We start from the raw sequence: 18,186 nt of genomic DNA, 5'->3' as shown, positions 1-18,186 counted from the left end.
ATAATAATAATAATAATAATAATAATAATAATAATAATATATTTATACCCCACTCATCTGGCCGGGTTTCCCCAGCCACTCTGGGCAGCTTCCAACAAAATATTAAAATACAATATGACATCAAACACCAAAAGCTTCCCTAAACCTTCAGATGTCTTATAAAAGTCAGATAGTTGTTTTATTTCTTTGACATCTGGTGGGAGGGCGTTCCACAGGGCGGGTGCCACTACCGAGAAGGCCCTCTGCCTGGTTCCCTGTAACTTGGCTTCTCGCAGCGAGGGAAACCGCCAGAAGGCCCTCGGCGCTGGTCCTGAGCTGCACAAGGCTTTGTAGGTCAAAACCAACGCTGGATTGGACGAGGAAACTAATGGTTAGCCAGTGCAGTCTAGGTGCCAGCCAGGACTTGGTGTTATGTGCCCAGGCGCTGAACCATCTTCAAGGGGCAGCCCCACACTTAGCACCTTGCAGTAGCCTAACCCAGACGTCAGCAGAGCGCGTAGACAACGGATGTTAGGCTATCGTGGATCGTTAGGAGAAGCAGCAGCAGGTGTGCTCACCTGAGCGTCAGCCAGCATCACGTCTTTGATCTGGGGTAGGCCGTTGGCCTCTCCGTTCTCCATCCGTATGTAGTGTACTTGGTAGCCGCGAATCTGCCCGTGCTGGCGGTTCTGGAGCGGCGAGCGCCAGAACACTTGGATGGCGGTCGAATTCAGAACCTCCACTTCCACTTTGCGTGGCGGGGCACTGGGCACTGAAAGAGAGGAGAAGGAAGGAGCCAGAGGAACAGAGAAAGAGAGAGAGAAAGAAAGAGAGAAGGTGCATGTTTCAGCTTTAACACAGGAAATTGCACTTTTTTGGAGGGGTGGGGGGAATCTCACATGAAGCACCCGGGGTTCAAAGGACCTGAGACCGGCTTCTTTGCCACTTAGCCCAATTTTATCTTCTACGCAAATACAGCGGTTCAGGAGTGCAGGGTCCCAAAGGTGTATGAGTGAGCTGCAACCTCTCCCCCTTACATCTAAAGGCACTAGTCCTCATGGTTCTCAAGCTTAGGTCTGCAGCAGTTGTTGGGACTACCACTATCCCCAACCACTGGTCCTGCTACGTAGTGTCACGGGCTGCCTGGATGCAAAGGAGTGGTGGGAGGCACCAGTTGGGGAACGCCTAGGGGAAGAAGGCTCATAGCCCGGGAAGACTGGCAGCAGCAGGAGGAGGTGCTGGAAGCTGAAGAGGCAACGGGGTTTAGTGAGCAGGAAGAGTCCGGGGCAGAGAGCAGTCCAGACTCAGAGTAGGGGGACCAGGAGACAAGATATGAGGAAGGCTCCTTCCTGCTGCGACCAGCTACCCTCCCCGCTGGCCTCCCAGAACCAGAAGAGGCATGAAAAGAGTGGAGCAGAGGCAAATAAGGTAGCGAAGTCTCAGATTGCTGGGGAAGGGACCCGAAGGAGAGGCTGTGGGAGGGCAGGGGCCTTCAGTCCTCGCAGCTGCCTCCTAGGGGCTAGGTCTTGCCAGGGCGAGTTGCTACGCTCACTAGGCCTGGCTTCCTGGGCCGACCTCGTTTCCTTGAATAAAGAGATCGCTGACACCAAGTGTTTCACTGCTGGCTAGCTCCTGGCAGCTAGAGGGTGATGGGAGTTGTAGTCCAAAAGCAGCTGGGGACGCAGGTTTGAGAAACAGCGGTCTACAACGAGTAGCCGTTGGGCTCATGTAGCTCGGTGCTGTCTATGACGATGACTAACGGTGGCTCTCTAGGGGACGGTCGCAGCCTAACCTGGAGCTGCCATGGGTGCTGGCAAACAAAAGCAGGATTTAAGCTAGGATACTCTCTCGGCCACCCAGAATCCTTGGCGATCTGAGTCAGTTAATCCCACTCTGCAAAGCAGAGGTTTGGGTTTGCTTTTTTCCGGGGGTCTTGCAATGCCCCCCTTGCCTTTAAAATGCTGAAATTCCTTTCCGTCCTTTAATGGAGTCGCGACCAAGCGGAAGTCGCAAAGCAGCGGCTCTCAGAAGGGTGTGGGCAGGCTGTCGACACGGAAGAGGGAACAAGCTTGCTTTTCTCCTGCTCTGGAGGAAGGTAGGACTCGAACCCAGGGCTTCAAGTTACAAGAAAGGAGATACCGACTAAGCACCACGAAGAGCTTTCTGGCAGCAAGAGCTGTTTGATAGCGGAACGGACTCTCCTTCCTTGGAAGTTTTTAAGCAGAGATTGGGTGGCCCCCTGTCATGGATGATTTAGTTGAGATCCCTGCATTGCAGGGGGTTGGACTAGATGACCATCGGGGGTCCCTTCCAACTCTAGGATTCTATGATAGGTTAGGTAGGAAGACTCAAGGACAATCGAATAAACATTTAAATACTTCAGCGTAATATAATATAGCACCAATTTTTAAAATTTATTTTCAGAATATGGATAGATAATCTTTTCAAAATCAACCACTAGTAGGCGTTTGTTTTTATTTTCAAATGTCACGCACTGTTGCCAAATACTTGAACAGAGTCTTAGCTCTAAAGAAGAAAAAAAGGGGCTCTGATATGGTCAGGAGAACCCCACTAATCTAGGAGCCAAAATGCGAAAATAGATAGTCGGACAGTCTGTGCTTTTATTTAGTAACGAGCAGAGGGTTTCAGCCTCTGGCGAAGGTTTTAAATATTATAGGTTGTTTTGGAATTGTATTTTTTATGTGTTGGGCCAATGGCCGTAAATAAAACTTACTTACTTACTATTTTCAAATGTATTTCTTGTGAATAAAACAAAAAAATCGGTGTTGCGCGAACCTTATTTATTTATTTATTTATTTATTTATTTATTTATTTATAATTCTGAAAGTGTGGCCCAGGGAAAGAAGTTTGAGAACCGTTGCTATAAAGCATTGTCCTTCTTCTTATTAAATTTATTTCCCGTACCAGCAACGGAATGTCCCAGGGCAGGCTGCGACAACTGAAAATTCAGAATTAAAAACGGACGGCAGCCAGAGGGAGATTGGGGCGGGATTGTTAAGAATCGCAGAACTGGAGAGCTGGAAGGGGGACAAGGGTCATCTAGACCAACCCCCCGGCAATGCGGGGATCACAGGTTGGGGTGGGCCCTCAAAACACGCATCCCAGGAATCAAAGAGGCACATCTCCAGCATTTGCCAAAAAGCAAATTGCGCTGCAAAGAACGGCGCACGGCGAAGAAGCCAGATCCACTCGAAACCCTCAGTCCCCTGCTTCAGGTTCCGGCTGCCTTTTTGCGGAACTGCAGAATCGTAGATTCGGAAGGGACCCCCAAGGGCCATCTAGTCCAACCCCCTGCAACTGGGCACAGTCAACAAAGGGATTTATTTTTGCCGTCCCCCCCCACGTAAACTGCACTGACAGAATAAAATGCCACAATGCGGAGATAAAAGAATATCTCAAACAAAGCAGCGATATAGTCCTTAAATCCTAACACAAGTCTCTCTCTCTCTTTTTAAAATTGTTCCAGAAGCTCCTGCGCTGTAATTGGTTTATCTTTCCACGTTACAGACATGGCTTCGGGCGCTCAGTCTTTGGCAGGGAGTGGGATATTTACGGCCCTCTTAAAACAAACCAAGCGCCGCTAGGAATTAATTAACGGCATATCGAACACCCAGCCACGTTGGGAGAAAGGCAGGGAGGGTAAGGCTGCCTGTTGCACCTCTGGGTGATTGCTCCGGCAACCCCTCTTTCCAATACATTTCCACTCGGAGCAGGGAGGCGAGGCCCCCCTGCCAGGGTGAGACCAGATGCACGCGCACATGGTGGAATTATTCTAAGAGAGTTGTGTCTCTGCATGAGTCCCTGCTCCGGGCTAATCTCGTGCAGAAATAAAGGGGAGGATGCTCTTCGGATGGAGCTAAGCCCTCAATCACACACCAGTGGAAAGTAGATATTTTTTCTTTACAGGGGAGCAAGTGTGAAGTATGCACCTGTCTTGTAAGGGGATTTAACCTGCAGCCTTTGCTGTTATCACCACCGTATTCCCACCAGCTGAGATTTGCTTGTTTGTCTATTGCCTGCCCTTCACCCTAAGGTTCCAGGGGAGGTTATTACATTAAAATACAATATTACAAAGCAGCTTAAAGCGAATTACAACGATAAGAGAGTAAGTTGGGGCCCAAAAGCCAGAGGTATGTCTTCGACATTCTCTGCAAGCTCTACAATGAAGGTGCCAGGCGCACCCCTGAATGCAGCGAATTCCACGGCTACCTTAGGGGCTGCCACAGAGAAGGCCCTGTCCCGTCCCCACCTGGGCCGCCACTGCCACCCTGAGGGCAGAGGAACAACCAAGGGCCCCCTCCCCATCTCAGCACCCGAGAGGGTAGGAGGTGGCCTTTCAGATATCGTATATACTCGAGTATAAGTCGACCCAAATATAAGCCGAGGCACCTAATTTCCCTACAAAAATGTGGGAAAGCTTATTGACTCAAGTATAAGCCGGTTCACCTTTGCCACTGTGGTAGAGGAGGAACGAGCAGCCCAAAGCAGCCCTTTGGGCTGCTCCTTCCTCTTCCTCCTTTGCTGCTGTGGAGCTCACCCAGTCGCAGGGTTTTGAACCGCCATTCTTCTGATCAGCAAGCCCTAGGGCTCTGTGGTTTAACTCACAGCGCAATGTTCCCTCGTGTTATACAGAGAAGGCTGGGATCCTGTCCTGTTTAAGCAGGAGCCAGGGAAAGTGAGCACCTGTGGGGTTTTAATACTTCCTTAACTGATAGGCTTTCTGCCTTCTGGGGTCTAAAGTTTGCATTTATGTGAGCAGTTCAGGAATGGAACAAGCTGCCTGGCGAGAGTAAAGAACCGCCATTCTTGTACACTTCTTAAGGAATGGTTGACTTGAGTATAAGCTGAGGGCAGCTTTTAAAGCACAAAAAGTGTGCTGAAAAACTAGGCTTATACTCAAGTATATAGGTATTTGCAGCCCGAGTTGTTGAGGGCTCCGAAGACCCACACGAGCACCACAAATCGGGCTTTGGAAATAAACCGGCATGTTTTAAAACGTGAACTACACATTTGCGTTTGCAACCCAGGTGGGTTGCCCCAGTCACCCTGGGAGGCTGCATTTCAGACTGACGTTTCCGAGTCGCCTTCAAGGGCGGCCCCCTGTAGAGCGAATTGCGGTAGCCCAGCCTGGAAGTTACCAGGAAGAGCGATGGAGAATGAGTATAGTTTTTGGAAACCCTGCCTTAAAAGGCTCCTTGTAGCTCTTTTTTGTGATACCCTGCCCAGGGCTGTCTTAAGCATATGCAGCGCCGGGGTGCAAAGATCTGCCCAGCGTGCGCCCCCACCCCCGGTTGCCCAGTCCCAGGCGGGCGGACCAGCTGGCCGGCCGCCTCCGCGTCTTGCTGGCTCGGTTGCCCCTGAACTCGTGGCGCAGAGGCTGCTGTGGCACTCCGACTGGCGGGCAGGGTCTTCCCCGGACTCAACTCTCAGCCTGGCGCCCCTGGGAGCCCCGCACCCCTAGTGCCTATGGGTAAGACGGCCCTGACCCTGACCTCCCCTCCTTGCCCCACCAAATATCTCTGAACTCGCTCTCCAGGAGGCTCAACAGAGAAGAGGAGGAATCAATTACCGTCTTCGTCAGTGCGGACGATGACCGGCGAGCTTTCTGGCCCGGGTCCCACCATCGTGTGCGCCACCACAGTGATGCGGTATTCCGTCCACTTCTCCAGCGATTCCAGGAGGATCTGGTTGGTGGTTGCGTGGATGTTGGTCACCTCTCTCGGCTCCGTGTCCTCTGAGTCCAGGGCTCGGTAGCGAACGCTATATCCGTTCAGGACGCCATTTTGGCTTTCGGCTGGAGGGGGCCGCCAACTTACCAGAATGGCCGTGGATCTGGTGCTGACACATTTTACGTCTCGAGGGGGGGCGGACGGTTCTGTTGTTGGGTGGGAGGAGGGAAGGAGGTAGCAGTAGGGGGAGTTGGGGGTGGGGCGGGGGGCGTCAGGGGGAAGGAGGAAGGGGAGAGGTATTGGGGACAGCGGGGTGGGGGGGGGTTCGGGTCAGGAAAACAACAAAAGATGGGGAAGGGGGGGAAAAGAAAAACAGGAAAAATGATAACAAAAAAATCTAAAACGAAACGTACGAAAATTTGGCTTAGGAGGACAAAATTTAAAAGGGGGGGATTTAAAAAAGAAAGAAAAGGAGCTCTGATTCCTTTAAATTAAAACAAACCAAACCAAAACGAACGAAGCCAAAACTGCAACAGAAACGAAGCAAGGGGGGTGGGGGTCTTGCGATGCGAATCGTACAAAGCAAAATATAAGTGGCTTGCGCAGATAGGCAAAGGTCTCTCCTCAACTGCATGTAAGGCCGCTACAGATTTAACTCCTGCCCGTTCCTTCGAAACAGAATCTATCTAGGGCCAAATTCGCACCGTGTGCTTCAAGAGCTACGACGCCACTTCAAGCACCCAAAGAATCCTGGGGTAACTGTAATTTGTTCAGGGTGCCGTGAGTTCTTGGGACAGGCATGGGAAAACTCCGGCCCTCCAGATGTTCGGGACTACAATACCCATCATCCCTGACCACCGGTCTTGTTAGCTAGGGATGATGGGAATTGTAGTCCCGAACATCTGGAGGGCCAGAGTTTGCCCATGCCTGTCACAAGAACTCACAGCACCCTGAACAAATTACAGATTCTTTGAGGGGAAAAGCCGCGACTGTTTAAAGCGGCAGCACGGAGCTTTACGGTGTGAATGTGGCCAAGGTCAGCAGTCAGAATCACTCATTTACGTGGATTTGGGGGCAGGGCGGGGAGATAGGGTCCCAGCAGAAAAGTGAAGCGGGTTGTTGAACGCTGCACAAAATGGGCAACCTTCCCCAGGCAGATCCCCATCAGATCTACTCGGCTATCAAGCAGTCCAGTCTGCCGCTACACATTTCGGCAGGCGGTGCTGCTTTACTCCCGAGTAGCTCTGCCGCTTTGGGGTAGACCGTGGCCTTTTATCTGCAAAAGACTATTTGGAGGCCGGAGCAAAGAGGGCAAGTTTTCTTCCCCAATTTCCCCAGGGAAGAACTGCAAAGGGGGGGTCCCCTCCTCCTGAGAGCTACACAGAAGCACAGCAAGCTGTTTTGCGCCTCTGCAGCATGCAGCGCCGAAAATTGCATCTGCGCGTGCGCCGAAAATTGCGTCTGCACGGACGCCGAAAATTGCGTCCGCACAGACGCCGAAAATTGCGTGCACGATCCAGCCCACATAGGAATCTCCGTGGGACCGATCCAGCCCAGGCAAGATAAACCTTGCTGACCCCTGTTCTAGTCCTCATGGTTCCCAATGGAGAGCTGGCATATACTGTACAGGAAACTGCCTTAAAGTAAGTCAGGTCATTGTCCCATTGGGCTCTCTAAAGCAGCTGTCCGGGATCTCCGAAGTTTCAGGCATTGGGCATTCTCAGCCCTACCAGCAGATGCCAGCTGACTGACCCCGGGACCTGGTGCATGCAAAACAGATGCTCTGTCGCTGACCTACGGCGGTCTTCACCCCCCCCTTTCCTCTTGCTGAACACCTGCTTGAAAGGGGGGTTTGGAAGGCTTGCTGCAACTGAGCAAGCAATTCCTTCCAGGTCTGATATGCAAATGAAATTAAAGTTCCCCAGTTGCCAAAGAGCTGCAGTGCTCACGGCGTAAAGATCTGCTGGAAGAACAAGGGAGTCTTTCATAAGGCAGCTCTCTTCACACTGGGGTTACGGTGCTAATTTTGAATGGCAGATTTCGTATTTTCTTCTTTCTTTCCCCCAAAGTTGTTCATTCATATCTACCTACCTACCTACCTACCTACCTACCTACCTACACACAGTATATGGAGAACAGCCTACCCTGTTTCAACAGGGCAGGGCAGGGCGGTGGTGGGAAATCAGGGGGGGTCCCCCTGGAGCAATAGATGGGTTATAGCCAACTAAGCTCTACTCACGAGTAGACCCACCGAAATTAACAGACCTAACTAAATTGCATCCATTAATTTCAATGGGTCACCCCGACTTAACGTTGGAGAGGTCTGGTCTGAAAATGAGTACAAACACACAGCGTCAAATCAGTTATCGCTTGTGATGAATCTCTGGGTCCGCTGTTCTAATTTTGCTCTCCTCCTAAATTTATGCCCCAAATCTCCCAACTCGGGTGGGAATACAGCTGCTGGGTTGCTGAAGTAACAACTGGAACCGGGGCTTCAATGAATACTGGGGTTAGGCAGAACTAAACGGAAAGTTGGTTCTGCTACACACACATCCATCTACCCACCCACAGGGCTTTGTTACGAAGCTGCTTTCGAGATTACATAGAGAGTGGAGTTCGGAATTCAAAGACAATATTCTCATCTTCTCCTCCCCCAAATTCTGGCACTGCTCCAGCTTGCGATCTTAACTGCCCCGCTCTTTCCCCCCTTGAGTGTAGGGTTGGTTTCCCCACCCCAATACAAAAAAAAACAAAACAAAAACGAAACAGCGCTCCCATTAATTTGGATGAGACATTTTTTTTTTGGTACTGCAAAAGCTGCAGTGCTCCCGATCGGGACCACGGCAGGGGGGAGGGAGAGGGGCAAAGTTTTCCTACTTTGCAAATCGGGGTTGCAATCCAGACGGAGGTCTCTTTAAGTTAGCCAGGGGGTGGGGTGTCCCTGGAACTACGCTGTTAAGGTCACAAGCAGCCTAGGCTAGCTGTCTTTTAGCCCCCCAAAAACTCTAGATAGAGGCAATGGGGTTCCCTCTTGTAACTGCGAGGTTTGGGGCGGTGCATTTGAGGCCTCATCTCTCCTGTCCCCCCCCCCCTCGCAAGCTTCCGCAGACCTTTATGGGCACATCCAGGCCTTACACCCTTTTTAATAGAGAACCGCTTTTGTGAGTACAGTGGTAACCCGGGTTACGTCCTTCATTCGTTCCGGGTTACAGTTCGTAACCCGAAAAGGACGTAACATGAAAAATTCATTCTGCAAAAACGCCTCTGCGCATGCGCGAATCGGGTTGCGCTTCCGGGTTAGCGGAGTTCGTCACCCGGAAAGTACGCAACCCGAAGCGTACGTAACCCGGGGTACCACTGTAATCAAGTCCAAGCAACTTGCTATTCAGCCCACCAGCTGAATGTTCAGCCCACCAGCTGAATGGATTAATGTTCTTCCAACACACCAGACATTCAGAAGAAAGCTGAGGGGTTGGGAGAAGGCACTAAAAAGCAAAATGGCAAGCTTGGGGCAGCAACGGAAAATTAGTAACGAAAGCAAGTCGCTGCATTAAAGGGGGGGGGACGACAAATTCAAAAGAAGGGAAATAATGATTGTAACAAAATAATAATAATAATAATAATAATAATAATAATATCTCTAGTTATACAAAAAAGTATAAATCAAGTACTTCCAGAGTCCTCGTAGTCTGTTTTACCTACCTTCCGCGCATCGGATAACTTTATAAGACTTTCTTACGAGAGTGCTAGGGTCGCCTGGTGCCGCGGAGGCCAGGCCGCACTCCTGGTGGGTTTCTAAGGCGTTCCTCCAATGCTCTGCCTCCTCCAAAGAACAAGACGCTAACTCACATGGTGCCCCCCACCATCTGGACTTTTTTCAAAGACAGCCCTCGTCAGCAGGGGGGGCGGTGCTGTCCCATGGCAGGAGCCTCTCCCATCCTGACCAGGAGATGCCGGGATTCGAACGGAGGGCTTTATGCACGCGTGCGTAAAAGCAGGTCCTCTTCGGAACTGTTTCCGTTTCCTCCTCGGCCTCTTGGTTTTGCACCGCAGCGATAAATGCAGATCTCTGCGGGTTGCCTACTATTTTCTGTGGCGGGGCGCGGGCAAACGGTTTGGAGTGCTCTGGTGAATTATTCTGGAGCGACTCTTGAGTTGCGTTTTCCTTCCTACAGGGCAGAACTGGCGTCCTGTTGTCTTTAAACCGAAACACCTAAACTGCTTAGCTTCGGAATATGCAGAATACCGTATTTTCCGCTCCATAAGACGCACTTTTTTCCTCCTAAAAAGTAAGGGGAAATATCTGTGCGTCTTATGGAGTGAATGGTGGTGTCTGGAGCTGAATTGCCCAGGGGCCAAAGGAGGATCATGCTTTTTATTTTACAAAGAGAAAAGGGGGTGTTGAAAGGACCCCGCTCAGCAGCTGATCAGCAAGAGATCGGGAGAGAGATAAGAGTCCCGGCTCCCTTTCAGCCCTGACCTCCATTGTTGAATGTGCTGCAGAGAGAGAGGTTGTTTGTTTCCCCAGCAACATGGGACTGGATGATTAGATTATCTGTCTGGAAACTGTAAAAAAGGCTCCCTTTCCTTTAGAAGCTGCAGAAATGTGAGTTGAACCCCATAAAAACGGGGCTTTTCCTCTTTGCTTTCCCCCGCTTTACAATAAAAGCTGCAAAACTTTGAGCTGATCCTCAAAAAAACAGGGTTTTTCCCTTTGCAAAAAAGCTGCAAAACTTTTAGCTGATCCTCAAAAAACCCAGGGCTTTTCCCTTTGCAAAAAAACAACAACTGCAAAACTTTTAGCTGATCCTCAAAAAATCCAGGGCTTTCCCTTTGCAAAAAAGCTGCAAAACCTTTAGCTGATCCTCAAAAAACCAGGGCTTTTCCCTTTGCAAAAAAAAGCTGCAAAACTTTTAGCTGATCCTCAAAAAAACAGAGCTTTTAGAGGAGGAAAACCAGAAAAATATTTTTTATCTTGTTTCCTCCTCTAAAAACGAGGTGCGCCCTATGGAGCGAAAAATACGGTAGCTCATCCTTAAGTGTCTTCCCTGCGCCTTTTCTCCAGCGAACCTGGGAGCTCACCCTCCTTTTGCTCCGGTCAGCGAGAAGACATCTCTTCAGCGCCTAAAAAACGGCTGCCCTAGGAAACCTTGCCGCAGGAACAGAATGGGTCTTTCAACTGCCTGCAACCATGGGGCGGTTCTTCAGCTAAAACTTTCCAGAAACCCACTGCAGAGTCAGACCTGGCCTCACCTACCCAACTTCTCCCCCTTCCCCCGTTTGCATCCTGAGCCCAAAAAAACCCCACCCCACAGTCAGTACCAAAAAAAGAGTAAAGTCCGGCCCCGGTCCAAAATAATGTTTTATAAAAATAAACGCAGAGTGCAGAGGGCAACTTTGGCTGTACTGCTGTTCCAGAGGATAGCCCTTCTCACTCACCCCTCTAAAAGCTCCAAGAGGAAGACACGGTGTGCCGTATGCATGTGTGAACGCTCTCCTTTCCTTAGAGGGGCAGGGAAACAGGCGAGGAGGCAGGGGACCTCCTAGTCTAAGCAAAGCAGGCGAGGCAGAAAGAACCACAGCTCCTACTTGTCTGGACCGCGCCGTCTGCGCAGGAGGGACCCCCTCGGAGGGAATTTCGTGGCATTTCCATCACAATCCAGCCCAACCTGTCTGCGTGTGTGCGCGCTGCGTGAGAGGCAGCCGTTCCCCATAGAATAGGCCAGGAGGGTTTTGCGGCGACCGGAGCGAGGCCAGAGCTTCTTTCCCTTTGGAGAGAGAGCGCCGGGAAAAAAAGCCTCCTCCCATCTCCAAGACACTTGTCCTGCACCTCATTCCTCCACCCGCCACCCTGTGGGATTTCCCGAAGGCCGCCAGGAGTAGGGGAGCGTGCCCAGAGCTGCGTGGAGCGTGGCCAAGAGAGAGGGGGGGGGTGTCGACCATGCAGGAAACGTGACAGGTTGGGCTGTATGTGTGAATCCGCTTGAGACCAGCCAGTACTCACCTTCTGTGGCCTGCATTTACACGGCCGTAAAGGATGACTGTCCAAGCCTCAAGAATCGGGGCCCTTCACTGAGTTGCCATGTGCCAAATGCCAAAGTGGCTTCACTTCTTGTTGTTTGTTTGTTTTTAACCCTTTAGGTACCATAGACTTTGCATACATCTGTTTGATGTCACTGGCTTATTCTATGCGGCAGAAAGAGGGTTGGGCAAGCTAGCAACTCTTTAAGAGTTTCTAAACCACAAAGAGAAACTTTTCTCCCCTTAAATGTATTTCCCACAGAGTCAAAAGCTCTGGAGGGGTGAGGCGGGGGGCTCTCTCTTCATCCCGCCCTCACTGTTTTCCTACAAATCTGTCCCATGCGCTTTGCACGCCCGTGGAAGTCCACTGAATGGGCTAAATGCTTCCCAAAAATACTGAAAAGAAAATATTATTATTATTACTATTATTACTTTTTTCTAAGGGAACCAATCGCCCAGCAAGAGCAAAGCCCAAATCTGTCACTTTTACTGTTGGGTTAGAAATGGCAATATATCCACCAATAATCACTGAATGATCTGATTTCCTTATTTTATTTTTTTTAAAGGTCCCTCCCGTCAAATTTTCTTTTTCGTTCCACTAGATTTTCCTCCAGGTGTCCTACAGTCTATTGTCTCTGGTACTTGAAGAGTTAAAAGGCAGAATTCTTTCGCAAGATCAAAAAATAATACTTTACCTTTAGTTTAATGGATTTTTTTTTTAAACAAAAAAAAAAACAAACGGGTTTTTGATGCTCGGGAACGCCACCCTGGCGGAGTAGCACGGGAAATGGTGAAGCGGGGTGTGCTGGCATGCAGGGGGGGGGTGAGGATGGGGGGGCGGTTTAGGGAAACGAAATCTTGCCCAAACCATGCACGCTTGCGTGTGAAAAGCTTGAGACGGAGGAGAATCGCAGGCAGGGGGGCGAGGGAAAGAAAAAAGAAGCATGAAATCAGAGAGAGAGAGAAAGAGAGAGAGAATAAGAAAAAGGTATATCCGTATTGAAGCTGTATCCTGGCTACTCGTAAGGCCAGAGGCTTTAGCATCAAACCACAATTCTGGGAAGGTTTTCTTGGAAATTCAGCACCAGCTTGGCACAGTGGTTTCCAAAGTGGGGGTTGGGGGGGTGGGAATTATCTAGTAGGGTGCGAATTGGCAAGGGGGTGGCAGGGAGGCACTGGAGAATACCAGACTTTGAAAAGCTGGCATCCCTGGATCAAGGTGTTTTGAGACAACAAAGGTGAAGGAACCCTGACAGTTAAGTCCAGTCGCAAACGACTCTGGGGTTGCAGCGCTCATCTCGCTCTATAGGCTGAGGGAGCCGGCGTTTGTCCGCAGACAGCTTTTCCGGGTCACGTGGCCAGCATGACTAAGCCGCTTCTGGCGAAACCGGAGCAGCGCACGGAAATGCCGTTTGCCTTCCCGCCGGAGCGGTACCTATTTATCTACTTGCACTCTGACGTGCTTTCGAACTGCTAGGTGGGCAGGAGCAGGGACCGAGCAACGGGAGCTCACCCCATCGCTGCGGGGATTCGAACCGCCGACCTTCCGATCGGCAAGCCCTACTAGGCTCAGTGGTTTAGACCACAGCGCCACCCGCACCTTCAAATATTTAAAGGGCTGTCATATGGAAGACGGAGCAGGCTAGAGTTTTATCCAATGGCTTCAAGTTAACAGAAAGGAGATTCTAACTAAACATCAGAAAGAAAGAGCTGTTTGACCGTGGAACAGACTCTCTCGGGAGATGGTGGACACTCCTTCCTTGGAGGTTTTTAAGCAGAGGCTGAATGGCCACCTTCCATGGATGCATTAGTTGAGATTCCCGCATTGCAGGGGGTTGGACTAGATGACCTGCAGGGTCCCTTCCCGCTCTACGATTCTATGGTCCTAATTCAGCTTTCGCTGAATTAATTGAACAGAATCGTTTCAACTGGATTCCGAATAAATGTGCCTAAATAGCCGCTCCTGGTTTCAATTTTCTCATGTTGTCTCATCTCCCTTTGCGGGTCGTGCAAACGGCTATTCCGAACAACGCTTTCTAATAGGGCAGTGGGAAGTTTGGGACGAATTAGGAACCAATCTAGCTACTGCTGTCCTGCCTGTGGGGCACAGTGGCGGAAATGCGAAGGAAGACGGGAGCTGCATGCAAGGACATTTCACAGAATTGTAGAATTGGATGGGCTCCCTTGGTGTCATCCAGTCTAACCCCCTGAATTCTTTGGGAAGCCATGCACTTTATACATATGGTGGGAAGACAGGTGTGGTATTCCCCCCCCCCTACTCTGGCATCAGGGCTGGCATTGCTCGCACCTGCCCAAGCCCCTGAACCTGGGAGCTTCTTCAAGCAGGGCAGGTGGTATGTGTTCTGGCACCAGTTCCCATCATGCCCGGCCACACTGGGTAGGGTTGATGGGAAAGCGAGTCCAACAACATATGGAGGGCACCATGTTGTGGAAGACTAACCTTGGCGAACCTTATGGAAAAGGAATCACAAGGAAAATGCACTGACGACACTGGCACTGGCCAATAGGCTGAAAAGCAATCAGTAGCAGCAAATGAATTTGCTTTCGCCTGGGTTAGCCCGAATGACGGAATGACCACAGTGTCAATGTTTTCAGAGCTCACTCTCCCCACACCGAGGAAGGGGAAAGAAACCAAGAGCTGCAGTGAATATTACTAATTCTCAAGAGTAGAAATTGAATCCAATGTTTGCCATGCTCAGAGTAGATCCCATTCGTTCATATCATAGGTCCATTAATGGACCCAAGGTAGGATACCGTACCGTAGGTTCATTAATATCAACACTAAAAAAAAAAAAAAACCAAGTCGACTGATAGCTCAGTCGGTAGAGCATGAGACGCTTAATCTCAGGGTTGTGGGTTTGAGCCCCACATCGGGCAAATGTTTCCTGCATTGCAGGGGGTTGGACTAGATGACTCTGGGGGTCCCTTCCAACTCTACAATTCTGTGATACTATGAATTTAACTCTTAATTTAACTTAGGCTGCATTCACAGTGCACATTTAAAGCAGTCTAATTCCATTTTAGTAACCCCAATTTAAACAGCCATGGATTCCCCAAAATAATCCCGGGAGAGCTGTACAGGTTACGTAAACTTCAAGATGCGTGCACGGCAAACCCAGAAGTATCTTATTGGGTTTCGCCATGCGCACATGCGCAGAAGCAGTAAGCCACACAAGTGCAGAAGCGGCCCTCAGGTTGCAGAAACCTCGGGATCTGACCGGACCTCCGGAACGGATCCCGTCCGCAACCAGAGGTACCACTGTCGTTTGTTAAGGGTCCTGAGAGTTGTCTCTTCTCCTTGTGAAGCTGCAATCCCCATAGCTCCCTGCGAAGAGGGATCGACTTTTAAACCATTCTGGGAATTGTAGCTCTGTGAGGGGAATAGGGGGTCTCTTGACAGCTCTCGGCGCCCTTAGCGAACTACAACTCCCAGGATTCTTGTCGGGGAAGAAGCCGTGCTTGTTTGAAGTGGTATCACAGCGCCTTCAATGTAGCACGGAAACTTTCTCAGGGAGGGAGGATGTGAGCACTACGGAGAACAGCCCCTGCGGATACGCCCAGGAAAGAGAAAGGAGGGGGAAAAAAATAAAATCTATCGCAGATTCAACAAGGCTCTCGTTCCCCATGCGTTTGAACAGGCATGCCAGCTAGAGGAGAGAGAAAAGGAGGAAAGGATCTTGCCATGATGGTTAAGACTGCGGGGAGGGAGCTGTATGGAGTTTGGAAGGGGGGGGGGAAGGGGTAAAGGAGAGACACAAAAAGCCTGTCCCAAGCTGGGAGGTCTGAGCGCCGAAGGATGCCGCCGGGATCAGGGAAGAATTGAACTCGTTCCTCCAACAGCCAGCCAGGAAACAAAAAGAATTGGTTTCACCACGTTACAAGACCACGTTAACAAAGCTCCGCTCTTCTTCTTCTTCTCTCTCCCCACCCCCCCTCAAAAATAAAACAGGTCTTCAATCAAGCCAGGAAGCACATCCTCTCTGAACTAATTAATGAGAGAAAGGAAGGAAGGAAGGAAGGAAGGAAGGAAGGAAGGAAAGAGAGAGAGAGAAAGAAAGAAAGAAAGAAAGGAAAGAAAGAAAGAAAAAAAGAAAGAAAGAAAGAAAAGGAAAGGAAAGAGAGAGAGAGAATTGGTGATAGCCCTTCACCCCATCACGAAAACCTAGGTGCCTTTCACACACAAAATAACCAGAATGTGGTGAGAGGAATACGCCTCTCCAAGGGGTACATGCAAGGAAGATTGAAAGCAAGCCCAGAACCACCATCCAATGCCTCCCCTGGTTCCTGAGCTCCCAAAGGATTTCCAGGGACGCCTCTCCCAAGTTGTGATGCAGGGAGGGGGGGTCCCTCCCTCTTTTAAGGAGGCAAGCGCTGAGTTGAAAGGTTAACCGACGTTCCCACACTGCTTCTTTCTACTGATGCTTCGTTTCATTTTTTCAAAACAAAACAAAACCAACAAACAGAAGCACGACAGGACAAAGACCGATTTCCGGGTCATCTCCGACAACCGACACATGCCTGCAGAAAACCACCAAGGAGGACCTCTTCCCCGAGCCCTTTCTTTCGCGCGAGACAGGATAGGAGAACCAAACATTTAACAGGAAGGCAACAGAACCACCACCACCACGGCTGCCACGAGCGCGCGAGGCCTCTGGAAAACTTGGGGCGAGATTATTTGAATGGATGTTGTCCTCATAGGACCTGCTGCCGTGGGGCAGATTTGAAACTGTGGAGGATGCAAAAAATATATATAAATGGTGTATGTGTGTGTGTGTGTGTGGGGAGAGATTTTGCAAGGTTTTACCATGGATCAGATGACTTCAAGCAAGACATCTTCTGAATATCTGTCTATCTATGCATCTATCTATCTATCCCCATTTCTCTCCCCCTCTATCATATCTATCATCTATCTCTCTATAATCCATCCATCCATCCATCCAACCTCATCTCTATTCCTCTATCCTATCTATCTATCTATCTATCTATCTATCTATCTGTCTGTCTATCTATCTAGCCCCTTTTCTCTCCCCCTCTATCATATCTATCATCTATCTCTCTATAATCCATCCATCCATCCATCCAACCTCATCTCTATTCCTCTATCCTATCTATCTATCTATCTATCTAGCCCCATTTCTCTCCCCCTCTATCATATCTATCATCTATCTCTCTATAATCCATCCATCCATCCAACCAACCAACCTTATCTCTTTTCCTCTATCTATGTATCTATCTATCTAGCTGGACCATAAAGAAGACTGATTGCCGAAGGATTGATGCTTTTGAATTATGGTGCTGGAAGAGACTCTTGAGAGTCCCATGGACTGCAAGAAGATCAAACCTATCCATTCTTAAAGAAATCAGCCCTGAGTGCTCCCTGGAAGGACAGATCCCGAAGTTGAGGCTCCAGTACTTTGGCCACCTCATGAGAAGAGAAGACTCCCTGGAAAAGACCCTGATGTTGGGAAAGATGGAGGGCACAAGGAGAAGGGGACGACAGAGGATGAGATGGTGGGACAGTGTTCTCGAAGCGACTAGCATGAGTTTGGCCAAACTGCGAGAGGCAGTGAAGGATAGGCGTGCCTGGCGTGCTCTGGTCCATGGGGTCACGAAGAGTCGGACATGACTGAACGACTGAACAACAACTATCTATCTATCTATCTATCTATCTATCTATCTATCTAGCCCCATTTCTCTCTCTCCATTGTATCTATCATCTATCTCTCTAGCCCCATTTTCTCCCCCTCTATCATATCTATCATCTATCTCTCTATAATCAATCCATCCATCCATCCAACCAACCAACCAACCAACCTCATCTCTTTTCCCCTCTCTCTCTCTCTCTAGCCCAATCTCTCTCCTCCTTTATCATATCTATCATCTCTCTATAATCCATCCAACCAACCAACCAACCAGCCAGCCAACCAACCTTATCTCTTTTCATCTATCTGTCTGTCTATCTATCTATCTATCTATCTATCTATCTATCTATCTATCTATCTATCATCTATCTATCTATCCATCCCTCTAACTATCCATCCCTCTAACTATCCATCCATCATTAACTACTGCGTACTTTCAATTTTGCTAAAATGTAACTTAACTAGATTCCCCCCATGATTTTCAATTAACTACCACCTACTGAACCCAAACACCATTCTTCCACAATGCACACCTTTTACTATTGCCTTGTTGTATTTCCAAGATGTAGATTTTATACACAAAAGGGAGAAAAACCAAAGCAGAAATGAACTTCCTTTCCTGTTGTTCGCCAGCAAACTCCAAGGTTTCTGGGGAGAGGCAGCAACCACTATTCGTTATCATGTGAACACTGTTTTGGCTGAAGAGCTTTTACGCCATTCCTCACGGCACATCTGCACCTCAGCTTAATGTGCATCAGGGTACCCTTTGTGCGCCCATCAATTCCCCCACCCCTTCGTAAAACATTCACTGGAAAGAGCTGTCGCCCCAAACC

At 49.5% G+C, this 18,186-nt stretch overlaps 1 protein-coding gene across 9 annotated transcripts in view; it reads right to left on the bottom strand.

Moving 5' to 3' along the window:
• Positions 1 to 18,186, bottom strand: part of PTPRS (protein tyrosine phosphatase receptor type S) — a 170,932-nt gene that overhangs the window by 71,106 nt on the left and 81,640 nt on the right. For 7 of the 9 annotated variants that reach the window (XM_033136957.1, XM_033136960.1, XM_033136958.1 and 4 more), the window contains exons 10-11: positions 5,570 to 5,875; positions 558 to 751 (exon numbers count right to left, since the gene is read on the bottom strand). The exons of the other annotated variants lie outside the window; for them this stretch is intronic. In XM_033136957.1, the coding sequence (XP_032992848.1) occupies positions 558 to 751; positions 5,570 to 5,875 (500 nt within the window). The remainder of the gene's footprint in view (positions 1 to 557; positions 752 to 5,569; positions 5,876 to 18,186) is intronic. 9 annotated transcript variants of the gene reach the window in all.

Source organism: Lacerta agilis, chromosome 18 (genome assembly GCF_009819535.1).
Source record: "Lacerta agilis isolate rLacAgi1 chromosome 18, rLacAgi1.pri, whole genome shotgun sequence".
NCBI lineage: Eukaryota > Metazoa > Chordata > Lepidosauria > Squamata > Lacertidae > Lacerta > Lacerta agilis.
This window is presented reverse-complemented; position numbering and strand designations above follow the sequence as displayed.